The sequence below is a fragment of the Mesoplodon densirostris genome, chromosome 1 (genome assembly GCF_025265405.1).
Source record: "Mesoplodon densirostris isolate mMesDen1 chromosome 1, mMesDen1 primary haplotype, whole genome shotgun sequence".
Classification (NCBI taxonomy): domain Eukaryota; kingdom Metazoa; phylum Chordata; class Mammalia; order Artiodactyla; family Ziphiidae; genus Mesoplodon; species Mesoplodon densirostris.
This window is the reverse complement of record NC_082661.1, coordinates 134,682,037-134,705,240: the sequence shown is the minus strand read 5'-3', so window position 1 is coordinate 134,705,240 and position 23,204 is coordinate 134,682,037. Positions and strand designations below refer to the sequence as shown.

General features: G+C 37.8%; 1 protein-coding gene across 5 annotated transcripts in view; it reads right to left on the bottom strand.

The window, feature by feature from the left end:
* Window positions 1-22,473, bottom strand: part of EPHA5 (EPH receptor A5) — a 323,812-nt gene extending 301,339 nt beyond the window's left edge. For all 5 annotated transcript variants that reach the window (XR_009533516.1, XM_060109012.1, XM_060109001.1 and 2 more), the window contains exon 1: window positions 21,545-22,473. Coding sequence is in view for 4 of the 5 variants with exons in the window: in XM_060109012.1 (XP_059964995.1) it covers window positions 21,545-21,725 (181 nt within the window). In the remaining variant the exon portion in view is untranslated. The remainder of the gene's footprint in view (window positions 1-21,544) is intronic.
* Between the last annotated feature and the right edge of the window lie 731 nt (window positions 22,474-23,204).

Below are 23,204 nucleotides of genomic sequence, written 5' to 3'. Positions count from 1 at the left end.
TATTATTTATATTTTAATATAAAGCCACACCATTAAACTGAGAGACAGCTTTCAAGGTCATTTTCCCTCAGCCATTCTACAATTACAATGAAGATGGGCATATTGGTTGGTAATCTAATCATTAATTTAGAAGACTGATTCTCCAGGAGAAATAACTCTGTAGAGGTCAATGAGTATTTAGTCTATTGCAAATTCCTAAAGTTAACATAGGAAAAACAATGACTCACAAATACAGGAACTTTTTAATAAGTAAAAATCAGTTAACTGCCTAACCAAATAATAGAATAGAAACTAATTCAAACTAATCTTAAGTATGTCTTAATTTTATTACTACATACTAATAAATTTAATGCTTTCTTGAACAAACAGAGAAAAGCTTTTAAAATTTTTACTTTCAGAAAATCCAGAGTTGCTAACTCATTCTTTTTGTTGGGATTCAAGAAGGACAAAGGGAGGGCAAAATGAGTAAAATGGAATATGCACAAAAAATCTCCTAAGCCTTCAACTTCACACATTCTGAAAATTAAAGGGTAATTGGAATTAATTATTCAAATATGTTCTTTAATGGTTATAACATTCAAATATTCGTAACTTGCTGTGTATCCCTCTGACTCCATTGTTTCTTCCTTAACATCTTGCTAATATTAGGCAAAAAAATGTTATTGGATTTTCCAGGAAAATGATGCATTGGGATGAATGTGTTTTGAGACTTTGAAGAGTCAAAAGACAGCTGAAGGCACATGGTCCCACCACCATCAGTGGGTAATGCCTTGAAAGAATGTGTGATCCTTGATGACATGAAGGTAAAGGAGACCCAAAAGGCATATTTGTAATTTTACATTGTTTCTGTTTTTCCTATGATCTTCACATTAACACACAAACACAATTATAATGGTAGTCAGACCTCCACCACAGTGTGAAGAGAGAATACTTTGGATTAGTAGCAGATAAGATGGCATCCTCTCTCTCTAAAGGCATTGAACCAAAGTCCCATTGAATACAGTCAAGTTTTGATGTTTGCCTGCTTATTGATTTCCATTTAACAATACCAGAAAAGCTACTGGATTCAATTACAGCACACGTTTAACTAATCTGTGGGACTAAACCCCAGATATACAGCTCTTCAGCCTCTCTCCATAGTCTCATTCAGTACAGATGTGATTTCTTGCTTCTGGGCTAAATTTTATAATGAGACAACTGCTGCAGGGAACAAAGAACAGTTGGCAACAGGAGTGCAGAGAAAGAAGACATGTGTTTCCCACTGGAAAACTAAATTTGTAAATTTGGTAAGAATTATGTTTTAGGTTTAGGGGTGTTACATAGATTTCTGTCATCTTTGCTTGAAAGCAGGAATCTGTAACCAACTGTATTTCAAAAATGAATGGGAGAGTATTCATTTCTTTTGTAATTCTGAGCAACATAACTGTACAACCTTTTTTTAGAAAAAAAAGGAAGAATATTAGGAAATAAACTTATTCAGTGTTTACTATATGTCAGGTACTCTACCAGGCAATTTATATATATTCTTTCATTTAATGATCCCAGCAAACCTAGAGGATCAACACAACACTGACAGTTTGCAGTATCATTCAGAGCCCCAGCAGGGAAATCAATGAAGGAAAAGAACATGAGGCAATACCTGAAGCCTTCATGACAGACCACAAGCCTTGCTTATGGTTTTTCCCATAACCAAGTCCCACACTTAAGAGCCTAGACATCATCAAATACCTTGATTACAGCAACCTATCTCCCCAGGGCATCCAAAGACCAAGAAGTAAACCCTAATCATGAATGAATCTACTTTATTTGTACATGAACCATGGCTGTCAGACACTACCTGTGGAAAATCTTACCAATTTAAAAGATTGGTTCTAAAAAATGTGATAATCATGTAGCTCTGAGTTCCTAATTTTCCTTATGTTTTGGTAGCATATGATCATGACTCCCATGGACACTCTCATCTTTCATCTTCAGTGACAATGCATTTCTGTGGTTTTCTTTAACCTCTCTGGCTATGTGTTTCCATTATAAGCTACTCTTCCACTACCAACCCTTCAAACCTTGGCATTGATCAATACTCTATTTTTGTAGGCTGTCTTCACTTATCACTCTATACCAATGATTCTTGACTAGGACTTAAAGTAGGAATAAGAAAAAAGAATCTTTGGAAAGAACAAGTGTCTTAGCACCAGTCCATCCATACTGAATAAGACTGTTTAGGATGGAGAATGGCTAGGATATTTAACTTTTGTTTGTTAGTTGATTGGTTTTAGAGGTGATATTAGCACATACCCCTATGGAAGAACCCGTGTAGAGGAGCCCATGAACTTCCAAGTCTTCAGTTGTAATGTAAATATTAATAACCCTCCAAATCCATATATTTTGTCCATCTCTCTCTCCTGAAATTCCAATCAACTTATAAAACTGTCTGCTATTTACTAACACATTCATGGCTTGCACTCATTTCAAATTCAACCTGTAGCAAAGTGAACAAAGTATCTTCCTTGTACAAAAAATTCCTCCTCCTATGTTCCCTATCTCAGTGTATGCAATGTCATAGAACCAGTTGTTCCATCCAGAAGTCTGTGAGTCACCTTTGTCTTCCTTCACCTTTACCCCCTACATTGAATCAGTAACCAAATCCCAACAGTTCTAACTCTATTCTGTATATAACTCTCTGAACTGCCTTCTCTGTTTCATTCCACAGCAGAACCAGTCCAGTCAAATCTGTGCCATAATTTTTAACTTGAAAAATCTCCTAACTGGTTTCTCAGTAGAGAGGCATGATCCCTGAAAATGTCTACAACACACTGCACCCAGAAAGACCTTTCTAAGCCACCAATGTGGTCGCGTCACCTCCCTACTTCAAACCTTGTAGTTGTGTCTTGTTTTTAATATAAGTTCTTCCAGAAAAATTGGTCTCTATTTTCTTCTCCAGTTTCATTCAGGTTTTTCCCTCCTTCTTTTTCCACAATTTAGCAATGCTGAACTTATCTCAGTTCCAATTATGTGGTCTTAACTATTGTTTCAGTCCTGTCCAATGAGCTGTGAAGGTGATCTGCAAAGGAAAGGAGTTTTTATGAAGAAAACAGTAGAAAAGAAACTCCTGAATGCCTTGAAAGTTGCTGGGTATGAGTATATTTCCTGGAACTAATGCAGCCATCTAGAGCAAATAAGGAGAATCAGCAGGAGAGCGAAGCTTATAGATTAGGGTTGGCAGAGTGAAGGGATGAGAAGTAACTGATTCAAAATTATATCACAGAGTTGCTAATCCACCTAAATTTGAAACTTACCTCTCTTAGGACTTCCTGTTATATGGGAAATAATCAAATTTTTTGCTTAATCCAGTGGGAAGTGATCTGCTATTTGCAGAGGAAGACATCCTAAGAGATACAACTGCTAAGTGGCAGAATTTGAAGGCAGACTTTAGTCTCTCTTATGCCAGAAGTCTGTTCTTCTTCTATCATGTCTCGATACTTCCCATTTAAAGATATTTGACTTAAAGAATTCCAATAACATTTCAAATTGTGTTACTTACACCATCATATTAGTTATCTTTGAAGTGATAAGTGATATCAAAGATAGATGATTTTTGTTGTCTCTTTCAATCTTATTACTCTCATTGTTGACTATGAGCAATAACCACTGCCTTTAATTGTTTGTTTCAAAATACATTCACCTCTGCTCATTTTGTTCTTTTTGTCTCTTTTTTTTCATTTTGTTACAAAATATTTTTCATCATCATAAACAAAGAACTTTTAGCCACCGCTCTTTGAAAAGTAAGCAGTAGCATAGTCATACTATGAAGCATACAACTCTGAAGGAAGCAAAAATCAATCAGAAATGTATGCTAAAGATTTTGAATTGTTAATATACTCTAAAATTGTAAACTTATGGAGATGGCAAAGAGGGATTGAGAATTTGTATCCACTGGTTAGTCTATACAGAGTGTTTAGGCAAGGTAACTCTGAAGTCTACTGAGTGAAATTATGACTAATGAGCAGTCTGCTCCTCACAGGACACACTGCATGAAAAGAGCAAAAAGATGGTTTTCATGGCTACCTTGTCAGGTGTGGTAACCAAACTTTTCTAGTTTTACATATTGTTTTTATTCTAAAAAGAAAAGTCAAAATTAGATGACATAATGGGCTTGAAAATTGTCATATTACAGAATATGCTCACTCAATTCTTGTTCACCACTCTACAATGTATGTAGATAGTATATGAAGCTCTTCCTTGCAAAACAGTGCAAATCCTCAACATTTGAAATAAATGTGCATATTCACAATTCACTTTGAGAATAGTTCACTGCACAGAGAATATTCATCAGTCCTATGGTTCTGGTTTGCTACTGTGTGAGCTTGTGGAAGTGATTTTACTTTGAGAGCCTCTATTCTCATATTTATAATATCAGTGATCAAGACTAATAAAATTATGTGTATCTGTAGTTAATACACATTATATCACTTAATCCTAACAATGATCTTTTGGTATGTTATTTTCCCCACTTTACAGATAAGGAAATTGAGGTTGAGAAAAGCTAAACACAGCAATGGTCTAAGGTCATGGAGCTGATAAGCACAAAACCAGAATCTAAATCCAAGTCTATCTAACTCCAAAGCTCTTTCTCTTGCTTCTATATCACACTTGCCCCAATATCAGACTCACTGAATCCAAAGTTTCCCTCCTTTGAAACTCTTAATTTCTACATATCAAGGAGTTTTACTAAATCAATGAATTTTGAATAACATGTTAGAGAAGCCAGCATCTCCCATAATGATCTAGTAGTACTCTATATAAAATGGAAATCCTCAGATCTATTAATCTAAACAGAGCAGATACCAGTTTTTCCTGGAGAAATCAAAATTTAGTATCAAAATTCCAACAGTAAGTTACAAGATCTCAGAAAGCAAAAGGGTAACTCTTATTTTATTTTATTTTATTATTCATTATGCTTTAATAAGCATGCTAACTGGGGCAAAACAGGGTATACGTTTGTCAAAATATACTTTGTCCTTAGATGTCAAAAAGCACATCAAAATAGAAATGGGAAATGTATGCAAAGCTGATTCTTCATTTGGAATGAATCCTTACCCCAGTCCCTAATTACCCCTAATGTTTGATTGAAATATACCAAACTGCAAAACAACCTATATAATAATTAGCTTTCCAGCCTTCAGGGTAGTATAAAATGATGATTAGATCTGAACATGCACTAAAACAGACAGAAACTTGCACAATTTCACAGTCTGTATTTTAAGGTGATGGCATTTCCAAAAAAGCACAAACAACTGTGTGGCCCAGTAGCCCTTATTGTGAACTGAGAAGTGACCAAAATTTCTGCTAGCAACTTCAGTCATTACCCCAGGTCAGTCTTGTGGCTTAATTAAAACTGAATTCTGATGTAAACCCTACAGAATGGTTTTGTTATCTTAAATGGAAAAAAAAAAATTATATATATATATTACAAGAAATCCTTGGGTAACAATTTGTCATAAAAAGCTAGTCAAAATATAAAGCAATACTGACAGAAGTATAAATAAATATTGTGCCCAATAATTTTAGGTGGCTGAACATAAACATTTTAGTACCCAGCTATAATTACCCATTCCAAAATAGCTAGCAAGAGGGGCTTCCCTGGTGGTGCAGTGGTTGAGAATCTGCCTGCTAATGCAGGGGACATGGGTTCGAGCCCTGTTCTGGGAGGATCCCGTATGCCACGGAGCAACTAGGCCCATGAGCCACAACTACTGAGCCTGCGCGTCTGGAGCCTGTGCTCCGCAACAAGAGAGGCCGCGATAGTCAGAGACCCGCACACCACAATGAAGAGTGGCCCCCGCTTGCCACAACTAGAGAAAGTCCTCGCACAGAAATGAAGATCCAACACAGCAAAAATAAATAAATTAATTAATAAACTCCTACCCCCAACACCTAAAAAAAAAAACTATTAAAAAAACAACTGTATTTATAAAAAAAAATAGCTAGCAAGATTCATGACAGCAGCAAAGTAATTTTTAAGAAATACAATAAATTATGTATCTTTATAAGGTATAAGACTGATGATCTAGTAGCAATCATTTTTGCCTAGTTAACCTGGTACCTAAAATATATATTTGGTCAAAATATAACCCCACTAGTTGGCTACTTCTCCTTTTACAATGTGTATAAAGGAAAAAAATAAAAGAAAAAAGAAAATAAAACAAGATAAAATAAAATAAAAGCATTTTCTCTTTTCAGTGGTATTGTATCTGATGCTATTTTATGCCCATTAATCACTAACATACCTTTCTCCTTCCTTCATATCAGAATCTCACTTGTATTTAGAGGGGCAATGTGCCCAGCACCAGACAATGGTTCATAACTGACCTTACCAAATAATGATCATTATGTTTCTATAATCTTAGCCTCCACTGAACTGGGGACCCTTGTTACATAGGTCTGAAATCTTGTCAGCTTCTGGGAAAGTTTTGCTGTCCTAGCTGAAGGAATAGTGCAGCTGACATGATTCTTGGCTCTTCTCTTTCCCTTCTCCTTGTTCTGAACTGGATGTGATGCTTGGAGATGCATCAGTCTTCTTGCAACCATGAGGCAGTAGGCTTGAAAGTAAGGCCAAAAAGTCACAGTGATTCCTATCCGGACATCATTAAGCCACTGAACCCAAACCACAAGACATCTACCCTGAAACTTATTTCTCAAACATTTTTTTAAACCCTCTACATTGTAAGTCACTGTTGGATAGTTTTTCTATTATCTTCAACCTAATAAATTACATGTAATACAAATAGTATATAAAAAGGAGAAAGTCTAGCTCACTGCTTTAACTTCTATTACAGTTCCATGGACACTTGCAGTGAATGAGGGTTCATTCGTTCAACAAATGTTTATTAAGCATCTACTTAAGTACCAAGAATTGTTCTAGGCCTTGGGGATGCATCAGTGCATAAAATAGGAAGTATACTGCTGATTGTTCAACCTTCCAATTGCTTAGCTATAAGAGTAGACATTTGCTTGAATTTGCATTACCTGTGAAATAATCCTTCTGTGTCCCCCAAGTCAGACTCTCTTAGGGTATAATTATCTGAATTAACATTTGACACTCAGGGATATATGGGAACACATTCAAAATGAAGATAATAGATAATATTATTTAGGAATATAAAGGGGAAATATTAATCAAAGCATACACTTTGAGTATCAGTTCTGATATCAATGGCTCTCTCATTGACTACATATCAAACCCTAGTTAGAATAATGTTGGATTTTGACATTTGTTTTTACAATTCTCTAACATTTTTATGTCCTTATTGTACATAATAATATACATTACCTTTAGCCTTAGCACATTTTCATATTTTCCTTGAGATTAATAATAGAAAACACTTATATAGTTTCTTTTATATAGATATATATATGTATTTGTACTTTTAGAATATATATTCTAAAAGTACAAATTCCCAGGTTCTAAACTTACAGATTTACACAGGACTTGCTTTAATGAATTTTGACTCAGTGAGTATAGGAGGCTCCAGGCATGGTATATTTAACCATGTTTTGAGGTTGGCTCTGATGAGTGCCTCTGGGTTAGGAACCACTGGTTCAAAGTAAACTTTACTAGATATTATAATTTATTTTTTAGCTAGATTGTTACAAAGCTACAAGTCAGGATCATAGCACACGGATCTTCTATACAACATTCCTTTAATATTTTAACACAGTGGTTTTCACACTGAGCCCATAATGGCCCCTGTGGTTCTAAAGAGATGTCTCAGAGGCACAAGCAGATGAAGGGAGCAAGGAGGTAAAGACAGAGTCAGGAAACCCAATAACTCTGTTGTTATCCGCTTCATATATTGGGCTTCCACAGTGATGAGAGGAATTAGAGGTCCTGAAACTTTAAAAAAAAAAAAAAAGAAATTTGAAAACCATTTTTAACATTTTGTCCTTGGCTGTCAACAGTGACTTACATAAGAACCTATTAGCTGGTCACAGTATTGTTTGTGTTTGAACAATGCCATGAATAATAATTCTTACCAATTTTCACAATATACAAAACTGATTTTCATCTAATAAGTTCTGACAGGTTTTCTGCAAGGAAATGAGAACTGTGTAAATCAAAGCTTATACTTAAGTTTTCTATTCAATTGCTTTAGCATTAATGATAGTGAGATTTTCTTGATATAAATTTTCCATGTCCCCATATACTTTGCTTATATTATTCTTATATTAATTGATTTTCTTACAAAACATGGTTTTGTAACAAAACATGATTCCTTCCTTGAACAATTGTATATGTAAATAAAATACAAATCATAATACTTAAGTACATTTAAATAAATATAATCTCTAGATAGTGGGTGCAACCAAGAGCTTCTGAATCAAACACACCTGGTTCCTATCCTATCAATTTATTTGTTGTGCAATCCAGTGCAATTTACTTAATTTTTCCCCAGCCCCATCTCCCACTAGTAAACTGAAATAATATCGAGCTCACAGGGTTATTGTGAGAATTAGAGATTATGTGGTAATAGTTTTCAGAGCAGTTATCACTATTATCCCTCCCATCTAGAAGAAAAATTCAGTTCAAAGAATTCTTAGCTCAGTAGAATACAATATTAACCCACTGACACTTCTCATATATTTGTTAGAATTTTTAGAGTAAATAAAAATATGTTCAAAAGGGATAGTTAATTAAATATACTAACCAGACACTGGGTAGAATTAAACACACTGACCAGACATTAACCAAGCTATACTTAAAAAGCTATTCATCATTACATTTTAAACTTTATTCTTTATAAATCTATTTTTTTAATGTTATTCTGTTCACATGGTTGATGATATCCATTTTCCTTCTCCTTTCCCTGCATTATTAAGAATTCCTACCAAGTTGTAAATCTAAAGTGCTTCATAAAGTAAGTGACAGTCTAAATTATCCAGGAAATCTAGAACAAATGAAAGAGTAAATCCATCCCCTCCCCAGAAATTTAAACCATTAAGAAACAGATGTTTTATATTAATTGTTTTTCTAGAGATAAAATTAAGTCATGCTTAAAACAGAAAAAAGTATTTTATGTTGGCTGATTGTGGCTCAAGTCATAAATTCTGAGAACTTATCATAAGAAAGAGGGAGAAAACAGTAGTTGATTAAATCACAAAAAGATAGTGACCACAGGATATATCCTATTTATTTCCTAATGGTTTGGCAAACTTCAGTAGAACTTTCCTCTCATTGATACTTTTGGTAAATCTAAAATAAAGTATTTTACTGCCAGATTTCTTGGTATTAATTTGTTTTGGTGGGCAAATCATACGCTCTTTTAGTTGGCAAAATCTCCGTATAGAAAAGACTCTATAATACCAGAGATTCTAAACTCTATTGGTTATGGATTTAGGACAAAAGCTACATAGGCTCTACCACAAAAACCAGTAATGTGGTAAGACTGGGTGTTTAAAAGCAGAAACAAAACAAGTTACTTAATATAATTTATTCCTTAAAAGTAAATTTACAGGACATAACATACTTCACTGATACATACGGAGTATCAGGTATTGGGGTTACAGACAGGCAAAGCTTTCTTCATACTGATGCATTTGGTAAATGCAAAAACAGAAAACCTGCCAGTTTTCTTGGAATCAACTTGCTTTAGTTGGCAAATCATACCAAATAACTCTTAGTAGGGATGTCTCAGTTCAGAAAGACCGTTTTCTCTCGTTAACCTTTACTTTTTATGGCGATTTTTATTCTTATCAAATATCAGAAATATATAAACAAGGGAAAACTTGATTCCAGCCCAGCGTGATATGCTACACACGGAAAAAGAATGGGCACAGAGTACTGGGAAAACTAGGGAGTACTCTTACCCTGTAAAACTAGGCATAAAGATCAAGGTAACCTAGGTGCAGGAAGGAGCTGAGGGTTTCCTATTGAGCACCCAGAACCCAACTGTGCTGAGAGAAGGGCTCCCCCACAGAAGCATGGAGTGCAGACATGGAGGGAAGCAACAGGAGAGGTGGGCCAGGAGCAAATCACTGAGTGCTTTGTACTCAGGCTCAAGGAATTTAGATTTTATCCTGAGGGCACTGGAGAGCCATTGAAGGGTTTACCCAGGGAGTAAACAAGGCCTGCTTGAGAAACTGAACTGAAGTCAAGTGCTTTTCTTGTGGTCTTTCCATATACAATAAATATTAGACAGTACTCACTAACTAATGTCGAAAATTAGACCCTGCTAAATGTCAGAGTGCCAACCCACACTATTTTTTAGCACGTGGACTATTTAACACTTATATAATGCTTCCTGTATACCAGAACTTTTACAAAACACTTTATCCATATGAACCTAATCTTTACAACCCCGAACTGTATGAATATTCCCATTTTACAGCAAAGAATGCATAGACACAGGAGGTTTTCTAGCTTTCAGGGTTTTCAAGTTCACACAACTCTAAGTGGTTCAGCCAGACCCCAGAGCCTGTGCTCTTACCACTCTGCCTCACCGCCTCCTAAAGTGGAACGCTGATTCTGCAATCATGAGACTTTGGCTTTGAGACCAGTTCTGATTTTTTACTAGACAAAATTTTCTTGTTTCAGTTCCTTTGTTTATAGCAATTATTTGTCTAATCTACCCTACAGGTTTTTATGAGATTCTCGTGGAATAAGGTAGGTTAGCACATTTTGTAAACTACAAAGCATTTTAATAACATAAACTACCTAAAAGTGATTATAAAATATTTAATATTGCCATGTATATAAAGAGAAAAAAAAAGCACCCAAGAAGTTGCCTTGGGTAGGAGACTAAAGGTGAATACATTTTCCACTCTACCCACTGAACGTTTCAGTACCTTCACTTGTTACAAAAAGTAGTGTTGCCTAAAAATTATAATGTCATGAGTTTAAGGCAAATCTTTATCTCAAAACTGCCCTCTCTTTCCAACAGAGCAAGGTGTAGTGATCAGCCACAAACAGCACTTCGCCGGGAGAGTTTCTGAATGGGATTACAGGCATACACAGCTAGGTCTAGTGTGTAGCCTGGGCTAGAGATTGAGAACTGGGCTGCTTATACATGAAAGTAACAGAAAACAATTTAAAAACTAAAAAATACATGGCCTAAAATTAAAAAGACATAATGTGGAGGAAGAGATCTTTCCTTGTGCTAGTGGGCAATGAAGAGGGGAGATGTCAACATGGGGCTCAATCAGTGTGTAAAAGCCCAATGACAAGAAGCGGATCATGCATTTAGTGAGAAGGAAAAAAAAATTAGAGGTATGAGTGAACATGAGAACAAATATCTTTAGGACTCCACATGAATTTTTGTATGCACTTTAACCGTATTTCCCACTGTCTGTGGAATGAGCCATTATTTGGATGGTGAGGGCAAGAGTGACTGTGGACATCTGAAGGACTTTAGTCAATAGTCTCCCCTTGTATAGAAGAGTTGAAAAGAACAGTGCTGGAGTCAGACTGCCTGGGCTTGAATGCAGATTTCTATCACTTTTGGATGGGTAACCTTGGGCAAGTTATTTAACTGTTCTCTGCCTCAGTTTCCTCATGTGTAAAATAGGAATAATAATAATAATAATACATATTTCCTAGGCTTGTTTTGAGGAAAATGAATCAGTATACATGTAAACCACTTAATGTTTGGCATGTGGTATATCAATAATGAATGTTAGCTATAATTATTGTATACAGGTGGGTGTACCCATGCACGCAGATACACACATACATTTCACAAACAGATCTAAATACAGTACATTCTAACTTCCTTATACCTGTTTATGTTACCTACATAAAAAAGATAAGCTTTCACAGAATTGTATTAAAACCTTTCTAAAAATATAAAAGCTCAGTTATATTTCCAAGTAATATTTTAAAATCTAAATATAACTGACCAGATGAGAAAATCATATACTTTAAACCAAAACGGAGGTGTCGAACTATAGTGTCAGACATATGTTTCAGGAAACTTCTAAGGATTTAATTCTCCCAATTATCCACTTTCATAGCACCAAAGAGGTCATTTAAATATATATATATATATATATATATATATATATATGATATATTATATTAAATACATATATATAAGACTTACTATGTCAGTACTAAATATCCAAAACATTTGAAATATCTCTTGATATGTTTTGTGGCTAATAAGAAACTTCTGACCCCTCCTTGGGTCATAATGAGATAAAAGGCAACATTTACAACCCATGATCCTTGTACTGATGATTTTTCCTTTATTTCTTAATCCCAGTATTCAATATTAAATAAGTAGGAAACCAGCTAGAAAATAGGACAACATCACGTGGTTGATTTTTATCTTTGATTGCTCTATGGAAAATTTGCATATGCAATTCTTTTTGTTAGATTATTTTCCTGTCCCAGATTCCCTTTGATCATCCAATGCAAGGAAGACAATAACCTGTGATTCTGAAAGCTTATCTCAAATATCCCACATTTAGTAGTGGGGAAACCCCAGGGACTAACATTTGTTGGATAACTGTTTTGCTCTAGGAATTTTACTAAGCAACATACATACTCTGCACATTATTTTATTTGCACAACAACGCTATGAGTGTGTGTTAACACTTAATTTTAACTATGTGGAATCTGAGGTGGATGGTTCAAGAACACATCACTCATACATAGCAGGGCTCACTTCATGGTCTTTACATGCTCCCATTTTGCACTACCCAGTGATAGACAGTTATGGCAAAGTTAATTAAAATTAAGCTACAGGGCCCTCAATGACATGGGTCACTTCCATGCCACTAAGGCACCAGCAAAGTGTTCACTAAGTCCGTATTTCTGCTACACTTGCAAAACTAAAATATTTTTGTACTCCTTTCCTTAAGGACGATTCCTCACATAGTGTAAACTTAAATCCACAAAACTGCCGCTCCCAATGCTTCCTTGTATCCTAGTCCTTACCTGGCAAGAGAAGCATTAACATACATGGACTTTGCAGAGCTCTAACCAGCCACACTCCCACAACTTATATATGCTCACCAATTGGAGAATTATCTCATTTTGATTGTTCTCCACAACAATTATGTGAAGTAGTACCATGCTACAGATACATGAACTGAGGCTAAAAAAAAACAACAGTGAGTGTCCACAGAATTCAGAGGTAGTAAATGATGGAGATTAGAAAAAAGGAAAGAAAACAAAACAAAACAGAAACAAACAAAAAAAAACTCCACAAAATACAAAAAAACAAAAACACAAAACAAAACAAGACTACTTTCTTTTTGAATTTCAAAGCCAGAAGTTTGGATTTTTTTTTTCTTTTCTCTTATTTTTCTGTAATTCCATACCAAAAATCCTTTCCCTGCTTCTTTTTGCAGGCTTGAATCAAAAAACAGTGGCTCCAAATCTCCAAGATTAAATGGTTCTGTTGTTGTCGTTGCTCCTACCCCCAACTTCCAGAAAAATTAAATATGATGGTTTGAAACTAGATATGGTTAAAATCCTTCAGACACAACAGTTCCCAAGTATTTTCTACTTTTCTCAGAAGGCTGGTTGTATCCATTTTAGGAGACTCATGACAGCATCACTATACTGCCTAGACTGTAGGGAGAAGACAGACCACTGTCATCTTCCACAAAACAGGGCAGTCAAATCACCTGTCCAGCTAGCAGCACACAGGCCAGGACTCTGCGTGAAAGCTACAACTTGGCTCAGAGAGAGAGTGCCTGCTGCGGACTGCTGGGCTGAACCGGTGCCAGCCGGACCTACCTGCTGAGTTTGTCTTTCCACAGAAGTCATTAACAAGCATCCTGGAACTGGAAGGGACAGCCAGTGCAAAGTAAATAAGTGAGCTATCTTATAAGAGACACAAAACTGACAGAGTTACCTTAAACTCTTGTACTTATGACTTAAGAATCAATTTAAAAATATTTAACTTGGTTTGTTACAATCTACTCTTTACCGTTAAAGACTGGGTCCCATGATTTATTTAACAGAAGACTATATTGTCTGATCGCCCCAGTACTTCCTTGGAGGCAGGATGTATAGATGAGCTCTTACAGGCATGGATGAGCTCTTACCCTCTTATCTTGTTTTGACTTTGCATAAATGGAGTATCTGATAGGGGAGGGGGGAAGAAGGAATAAGGGAAAGAGAGAGAAAAGGAGGGGTAAAGGGGAAATGAGATGTGACAGATAAAAATAAGAGTGTGAAATTATCATAAGAGAAAAAAGACACTTCCCATTTCTGAGTAAAAGAACAGACTGTATTTTCTCTAAATCGTCCAATACTGAGCCGGAAACATGTTTCCAAGTAGGAACATTTTCTCACAAAGCATATGCAAAATATTTCAACCCTCCAGTTTTGGCTCTTTGATTATTATTATTATTATTTTTACCAGATCGTTTACTTAACAGAGTTACGAGCCCAGATTAGTTAGAACCGAAGACGTGTGTGATGGATGGAGAAGATAGCCTGGGCAATAGTCCAGCAACTAGAACAGAATTAGACTCATCACAGACACTTTAGTCCCAATTATTTAATCCGCGAGGTATCTAACGCCACAAGTATTTGTCATGACTCAAGAAAACTGTACAACTTACAGATAAATAAAAGAAAATGAACTAAAGAGTTATTTTTTTTCCATTAGGCTGGGATTTAAATCTTCAGTCAGTAAAACAAATATAAAATTAGAATGTGTGTGTGTGCTGGTATGGTATTTTTTAACAATATAAAAAATAAAACCCAAGCGCTTTTATTAATATCAAGTTCATAGTGATACCATCATGACACCCCTCCTCACTCTTTCTCCCAGCTTCACCACAACCTTAACACACAACCCAAAACATGTCCATGTGCACAAACACAATCCTCAGGCCAAGTTCCTGCACTCTGCGTAATAAATGCACAGCAATTAAAGCCATGAACACTGAATCACTGGAAGATATAGAGGAAAGAATGTGTGACCTAGGATCAACTTCTGATCAACAAAGTTTTGTATATTCTCCAATAGTTTAAGAAATAGTTTAAATGATATTAATAAAGTACTACATAAACTGATCAGAAACTAAAGGCTGTAGAACCTACGGGGAGGAAAAAGAGCTAAAATAATGCTTTAAGAACAGAGCTTACTAGGTTTTCTTTAACTGAATACATTATCAATGAGATTCTAAGGACAAAACACATACTTTTTTTTAGAGGGTTTTTCGGCATTCTTTAAATGGTAGAAATGACTCCTTATGGTTTCTTTAAATTGCTAAAGATTTAAAAAAAAACATTAAAAATTATACCCACATTAAATGGCAGCTAGTAATAATAAAAGTCATCATGCTAAACCACAGAGTTTTCAAAAGCTCCAAGTGGTGCAACTACTAAATTACAGTTTTATTTTATAACTTTGTAACACCTAGAATTCTCATTAGAGATACTCGATGACAAATTTGAACTTTTAGGAAAAAAAAAAAAAAAACCAGACCATAAAGTCCCACACAGTTCACCAGACACAATTTAAATTATTATGTACCTTACAGCGTTTTTTTTTTTTTTATTTATTTATTTTTTGCTTTACACTAACATTATATAGGCTAAAAATTTTTAAGATGGTAATGAAATAAGTTAAAAGGTAATTTAAAAATCTATTTCGCATGAGATTTGTTGATTAGAATTACATTTTAAGTCATTCAATTAAGTGTTTTCTATTGTCATTTTAATATGAATATTAAGTTACAGCCATCTCTTATTTTATGGGATTAGAATGAGTAAAATGAATAAAACCTATACATGTGAAATCTACAGTGTCAATAGAAAAATGTAAATTCCAATCAAGTTTTAATACTCAAGAATACCTGCACCACTACCTATTTGTAATTTGATTTATAAATGGCTATTTCATAGTACAATTTACTGCATCAGTGAGCCTAGTATTTTGGTGGAAAGTTCTTTATTACAATACCTTGGATATGTTACCAAATGTATTCTAAAAAATTAGCTGTTGTCCAAAATTTGGATTTAAAATTCTTAAACATTTTTTCTTGTTCAAAAGTAAATTTTTGTCTTGTTCAAACACTTTAAAATCTATTTCATTAACTCTGAATAAAGAAATGTCTAGAAAGGCAGAAACTAAAACAGGAAAAGTAAATATATGATAAAGGGAGACTCCTTAAGCAGTCGTGCTGTTTTGGAAGTTAAAAACCAAATACTTAAAAACGGATCATTTACATTTTGATTTAAACATTTTCAATGGAACCAATAATTCAGACAAGATTTTCACAGTGAATAACTATCAAATCTTCCAGTTTTTAAACTGCTATATAATATAATAATAACATAATGCTTTGAAAAATGTTATGAATAGATCAGAGAATCTCCAGTTATTCATTTCCTATATCAAATATATCTTACTGAATAACCTATTTTGTTTATTATTTCAAAGTTATGTATTATTAACCTTTTTGTAAAAATCGTGAACTATTTAAATCTGTGTTTACAAAGCCTTTAGCACTTATTTTATTTTTTAGTGACTTTTGTATACATTCATAGAATTGTAAGTGTATCATTTAGTCTGCGATAGAACATATGATATATTTTTAATATCAATTAAAAATACCATTAGGTGTGTTTATGTATACAATAGACTAGGAAAACTCCTTTGAAGAAATCACTATATAACCAACTGATTATATACATTTTGATAAAATAACTAAATATGTATTTACCCAGTAGAGCATGCCAGCAGGAACTATTCTGCTCTATAGATAAATACATACTCACCAGAGATATTAGAGCAGAAAGAATCATTGAGTCTCTAAGGTAACAATTTACATTTTTAGCTCTCATATTGATTTCATAGTTAAAAGACACTGTTTCTGGAAAGAAAACAAAAGGACAAATACTGCAATCAATTTTTAGTGATTCATAAGCAAGGCTGAATATTCAAACTTCAGTTAACTTTGAGGTTTTATGAAAACTATTGTAAAGGTATTTTAAGATTGTTAAAAATGCCATAAACAACTTTGAACAATCAGATACCTCTGCTGACTTAAGTTCATGTTATTCATTAGTAAAATGAAATATATCTGCTAATTTAAATTGAAAAAATAAAGTATAAAGAATTATCATTACTTTCACAGTAGTTATTTCTTCAAGATATTAACAACACATAGTTAGTTAACATAATCATGCACATTATACCCTATTTTTACAGTCAAAGGTAAAAAGGTTTCTTCCAAATGAAAGAGAAATAAATTGGTCACCCAAGCAAATACATAAAAAAGCACACCAAACAAAGGAGATTCAAGTGGTCAAGTCAATAAAAAAAAAAATGTAGTGAAAATAACTAAAGCATAGTCATTTTCTCAGCAGTAGTAACACTGAATAAAGTCTAATATTTAATTAAATAGACTAGGGCTGTATTGTCTGTAAATAGCTATATCATCTCATTTTTATATTTCATGTAGAAATACTCTAAATGGTCACATTTTGTAAAGCAGAGTATTAATAATAAAAATAATGGCAAGTAATACATTTCTAAGCATAAAAAATGAATCTTTTCCCATACCAATTATATTCTATGTGAACTTACATAAAGAATTAATAATATTTACAAGTGACAATATTATAATAAGAATATTTTCAATCAAAGGAGAAATATCCATTAGAAATGCAGAAATTGTTCAACCTCTTCCCTGCCCTAAATGAGGAAATGAAATCCTCTTACATGTCACCCTGACACCCAAGAAGATCTTTGTCTACCTCAAAAAAAAAGGCTTACAATTTTAAGACCCAACCCTCTGCTCCCCATTTATGGTTTATAAAGCAAAAAGCCTAAACTCATGGTGGCTTCCTAGTTCCAACAATCTATGATTCAAACAGGGGTAATGGCTCTCTTTTTCTTCAGTAGCGTCCTGGTGAGGGAATAATTTTACTGTCCTTTTTCTGTGGGGTCCTGCCTCTTTATCTAAAAGGAAATGAATTACAACCAGATGACAAGGCCACACAACAAAGCCATTTGGTTTTACAAATCTATTATGTCTGTCATCCAATCGTTTTATGGGCCTGGTCCTATTATAAACCAAGAAAGACCCTAAAACAAACTTTCTTCCTTTTCTTTCTTTCCACTGAAAACATTTACAATTTTATAATTGTTTTTCAAACAGTTTAGCCCCCCAGTTTTTCCCCTCATGTGGTGTTTCTTTCTCTCTCAGAGTCCCTCCATTCCACTTTCTCCAACATACAAAACATTCAGAGACAAGAAACTGGACTTTTCAAATACAAACTGCTGACAACTGTCAGAAGCACTTTACTGGGACATTACTGACTGTAGCTCAATGAATTAAGCTTGATTCACTGCGGGTGAATCATTTTCAATGCATAGCTGTTCAGCAGTAATTGGCCAAGAATCCCTACTGCGAAAAGCACTTGTAAAATAATGCTTGTTTACAAATACATCTCCAGACAGCAAAAAGTGGCAGTTACTGAATAAGTTCAGGGCCACCTCCAATATTCATAACAGTGGACATGCTCCCTTTACTTATTAAATCTATTAAAATTTTCACTTGCTGATACACTTGCTAACATTTGTCCTGCCTGATCAGTCTTAGACAAATTTTTTGCTTTATAGATGCCTTGGAATTATTTTACAATAAAAGTCTTGTATATTACACTGCAGTTCAAAGGTTTCTTCCACATGTTATTTATGCCTAATGTGTGTAATAAGACAACTAAAGATATATTTACATTATCCTAGAATCCAGGCTAAAGAGTAAATTTTCCTCTTTTTGTCTATTATCCAATGTATTCTAAAATTCATTTCATATCAGTCCAAGATTCTAGACACATATTTGACTTTTTCTGTTCAATTCTGCTTATTTATGTCTACCAAACTTAAATTTTAAACATGACTGGAATACCAATTATAAATGTAAACACATTTATTTCTATCTGCCTTGAAAAATTTTTTCTCACATAATGGGAACATTCATATCATACACATATATAATGTATATACACACTATAGTCTGAGAAATTACTAAGCATCTATAGCTTGCAGAAAGCAAAGTATAGGAGAGCAAGTTATTAATGGAGTCAATGCATACATAAAATCTTTCTGCCCCTGATCTTCCAAAGTTCCTCCAAAAACAATAAAAAACAAACTTAAAATCTCCAATCTGAATCTTTACATAAATTAACAAACTGACTTCTGTTATAAATACCTTATATTCTTGTTCTTTGATGTAAAAGAGCAGTATCATGGAGAAACAAAAAGAAAAGAACATAAATGTTAAACGTCTGGGATGACACTAATGGAAAGATGGAAACTGTTGGGCAGAGACAGGATGAAAGAGAAGAAGTGTGTGTGTGTGTGTGTGTGTGTGTAAATTTTATTTCCAGTTATGTAAAATAATGAAGTTACAAAATGTACCCCAAACAACAGACACGCTTTTACTTTTAGCGTCTTCAGAACACTGGCTGGTAAAGTACCGCTCATTGTTGGTTAGACCTCGGCAATCCCCATCTCACTGAAGCCCAAGTTTTGCTGTGTGTACCACTAGCTGGGGTAAGGACAACACAATCTGTGGGTGTTAAGTCTGTAATATCAGCCAGTCTACCTTCCACAAGACTCCAGCTCCGCTTACAATAGGAGACCGATGCTATTTGCTTGCTTCCCTCCATCTCCTTTTGCCTCTTTCTCCCTGCACAGTCTCGACCCTTGTTTCCATTTAGCGCCACCTTCCCTGAGACTTCATTTCTTCCATTCTCTAACCAAGAGCTACTACTCCCTTACACCTCTACATAAGCCCATTGCCCCATCACACGTGGAAAAAAAAAAAAAAAACTGAAACATAAAGGAACACACGAAAGGATAAATTATATTACTACTACTATTACTCTTTAAATCCAAACCAGGATGCCCCTTTTGGTGGAATAAGACAGTTAATGAAAGGACTCCTAACCCTGTCATAATCCTCCGGACTTCTAACATAATGAATCTAACATGGGATGTTAATAAAAGGACTACGACTTCAGAAAACACTTTCTCAACTTTGTCGGGAAGGTAAAAAATGCAGACTGCTTGTGTTAAGCATGGGAGACTAGGTAGGTAAATAGATAGGGAGATAGATCGATCTACATGTAATCCTTAAATCAGATTTTTAAAGATAAATGTAGGGGTAAAAGAGAGAAATTCATGGGGTGGGGTAAGGAGTCTCGATCTGCCCTGCTTTTCACACGGTTTCTAGGGAGCTGGCAGCACTCCCAAACCAGCACAGCGGCTTCTCCTACAGCCAAGACACAACCCGTGCAAGTCACGAGGACACACAAGACTCCGCCGCTGCTGCTTCATCTTTCCGGTCCGGCATCCCCTGCCACACGAGTGGAAGGAAAATTTTAAGGTTCTGTGCCTCATTCGAGGCATCCGGAGCCCCAAACCGAAACCTCAACCTTGCAGCCAGGAGGGTAGGGTTTTCGATGTGTTCGTAATGGAGCTGACCGTTATGAGATGCTGCCCGCCCCGCCCCCGCCCCCCTCCCCCTCCCCTCCCCCGCATTGGGCTGTGCCCTTAAGCTCGGTCCCGGCGTGTAAGAGGAGCCAGCGCGGCAGAGCGGACCCGGAGGCCGAGGGCGGCGGGCCGAGGGGCTGAGCAGAGCTCGGAGAGCCGCGAACGCCGCGCAGGTGCTGCTCCCGCGCCGGCCCTACTCTCCCGGTGCAAGGTGGGGACAGTCTTCTGGGTCCGGAGCGCAGGATTCGGGGTGGGCAGGAGAGTGGGGACTCGAGGATCCGGAGCGGGGCTTTTCCTTCACGGAAACATGGGAAGACCTGACCCGGTGGGTGCCAGTAGCGCCTTCCCGGAGGCGACACTCCCTTCCCCCCCGAAACCTCCGCCTCCCGCGGCGTCCCACCTTCCCGCCTTCTTCCAATTTCGCCTCAGTGTGATTATGAGACCCCTAAAGTGAGCGACACCAGCACAGTGTGGAGCGCCTTCCTTCCTTCGCCAACCCCCTCCCTCGAGAAATAAAAGCTCTTACCACCCACCCCAGAATAGCAGCGGGTGATGCCCTAAATAACAGCTCCCAGAAGGCACTCCCGTCTCCCCAAAATAAAAGCATCCAGCTACCCCCACTGCCTCCAGTTTCCCATCCCCGGCCTCAAACAACGGTTTCGAAAAGCCCCACCGCTCCCGAGATCCCCGCCACTGCTCTTCAAACAGTTCCCACTCTTTCAAGCCCGAAATGTCACTTCCCCAGGCGCTTCAAGTGAGACCCAGCCGCACCCAGCCTCCGGGCGCGGGTCTCGGAGCCCTCTTTCCTCCTGGCTTCCAACTTCCCAGCCCCCCCAAGCAGCCTGTGTCCACAGGCAGGTTCCGCGCCCAGCACTCCGCAGCTAATGTCAAACAATGCAAGCAGAGACGGCGGGATACGAGCGAAAAGGCTAGCGAAAGCGGACGACAAATGTTAGTTCGAGAGGAGGGGTGCAATTTCATCCGCGGCAGCCGCGTCCAGCGCGCCCGGACCCGCGCTTCCAGGCCCCGCCTCGCCCCTCCGCCCCTGGTCGCCGCGGTCCCCACCCCCACCGCTCTACCTTCGTTGCTGGGGCTGGCCAGGAGGGTCCGGAGCGCGGCGCACAGGAGAAGGCAAGTCCAGAGGGGGTCCCTGCGAGGTGCGGAGTAGCAGCCGGCCAGAGACACGGGGGTGCTGGGGTGGTCGTCGCCGCCGCCCGGGGGCCGCCGGCGTCCCGCACCCCGGGGCCCCGAGCCCCGCATCTTCTCTTCGCCGCCTCCGCCGCCGCTGTCCCGCGCCGCTCAGTCCACGGCTCCCGCCTCGCGGAGGGGGCGAGAGAGGCTCGCGCTTCCTCCTCTTTCCCCGTGGGCTCCTTCGCCTTCTGGCCCGCGGCTCGTCCAAATGCAGGAACCAGGGATCCTCTGAGACGTCTGAAGTTTGCTCCCGGCTCCCTACTCCCTCCTCTACACTGGGGTTAAATGAAATGGTAGTTACGGTTGATAGTGCAGTTAGGGACCGGACTCAAGGGTGTCGAGAAGGTCCCGCGTCTTGTTCTTTACCTCTTTAGACTTTTAAGGATGGGGGTCTTTTAAATGCCACTGGAGGAGAGATGAAGGCTCCTTTTCAGTCTTCAGGGCTGAAATGGACGAAGGTAAGGAAGACAAGGCATCTTAAGAAGAAATCCTCAATAAAAAGAGGAGAAAAAAGCAGGGTGGCTAAGGAGAAAGGAAGAGGAGTTGGGAAAATATAGGGTGGGGAAAATACGAGAGAGGGGAGCGGAGGAAAAGACCCAGAGTTCAAAGAGGCCGGCAGAAGGAAATAGCTGCGGGCTGAGCGCTGACGACAGAAGGACTGGCGGCGGCTAGCGGGCAAGAGCGCGGAGCCCTGCGGCGGCGGCGGCGGCCGGGAGCTGCGGCGGTTCCCGGTGCTCGGGGAGGAGACGGTGTGTGCGCCGCTGGGCAGGCGAGCTCGGAACTGCACTGCCACGGCGCGCTCCTGCTGAGTCTGGAGCTCCGCGGTCTCCTCTGCCTGCCCGCTCTGCGCCTCCCACCCTCCTCCCTCCTCCTCTTCCCGGCTCCCCCCCAACCCGCCCTCTGCTGCTCGCAGCCTCGCCAGTGAGAATCTACTGTAAGTGTGAGTGGCTTAGACGAAGTCACACACCCACGGAGGGAAGTAACCAGGAGGCTGCCGTGGCGAGTGTTGCCTAGCGGTCTCCGAGAAAGGCGCGTCTTTCTCCGAGGATAATTAGGGCGAAGAATTCTCCTGACGACACCTGCGAAGACCCGGGCTCCCAGGAAGCTGAAGGGAAATCAGACCTAGTTGAGCAGCAAGCCCTTAGAGGAGCGGGTCCCTTGTTTGGCATATTGCCTGCTATCCCTCACAGGCTGTGGCATCAACAACCTTGCCGTCACATAGCCAAGCATTCGTAGGCTGTGCTCGTCCGTGGCTAGTTTCTTAAATACCCTTATTGCTCACTGCTACTGACCCTTTCTATTCTTCCAATATTTTGGCGGCTGGAATGAAATAATTAGTCAACATTTTCTTCAAAGTAAATGGTAGAATTTCTAAATATAGAAACGGTAGCTATGATTGCGATTTCAGGAAGTCAAAGAATTTGGCAATTGAGAATTGTGGTGTTCCAGTTACTTTAAGATGTGATGATTTAATTAACTAATTTCATTGATGGAACGTTTTATACTTTAGAAATGATATGATATGCAGATATATGAAATTAATTCCAG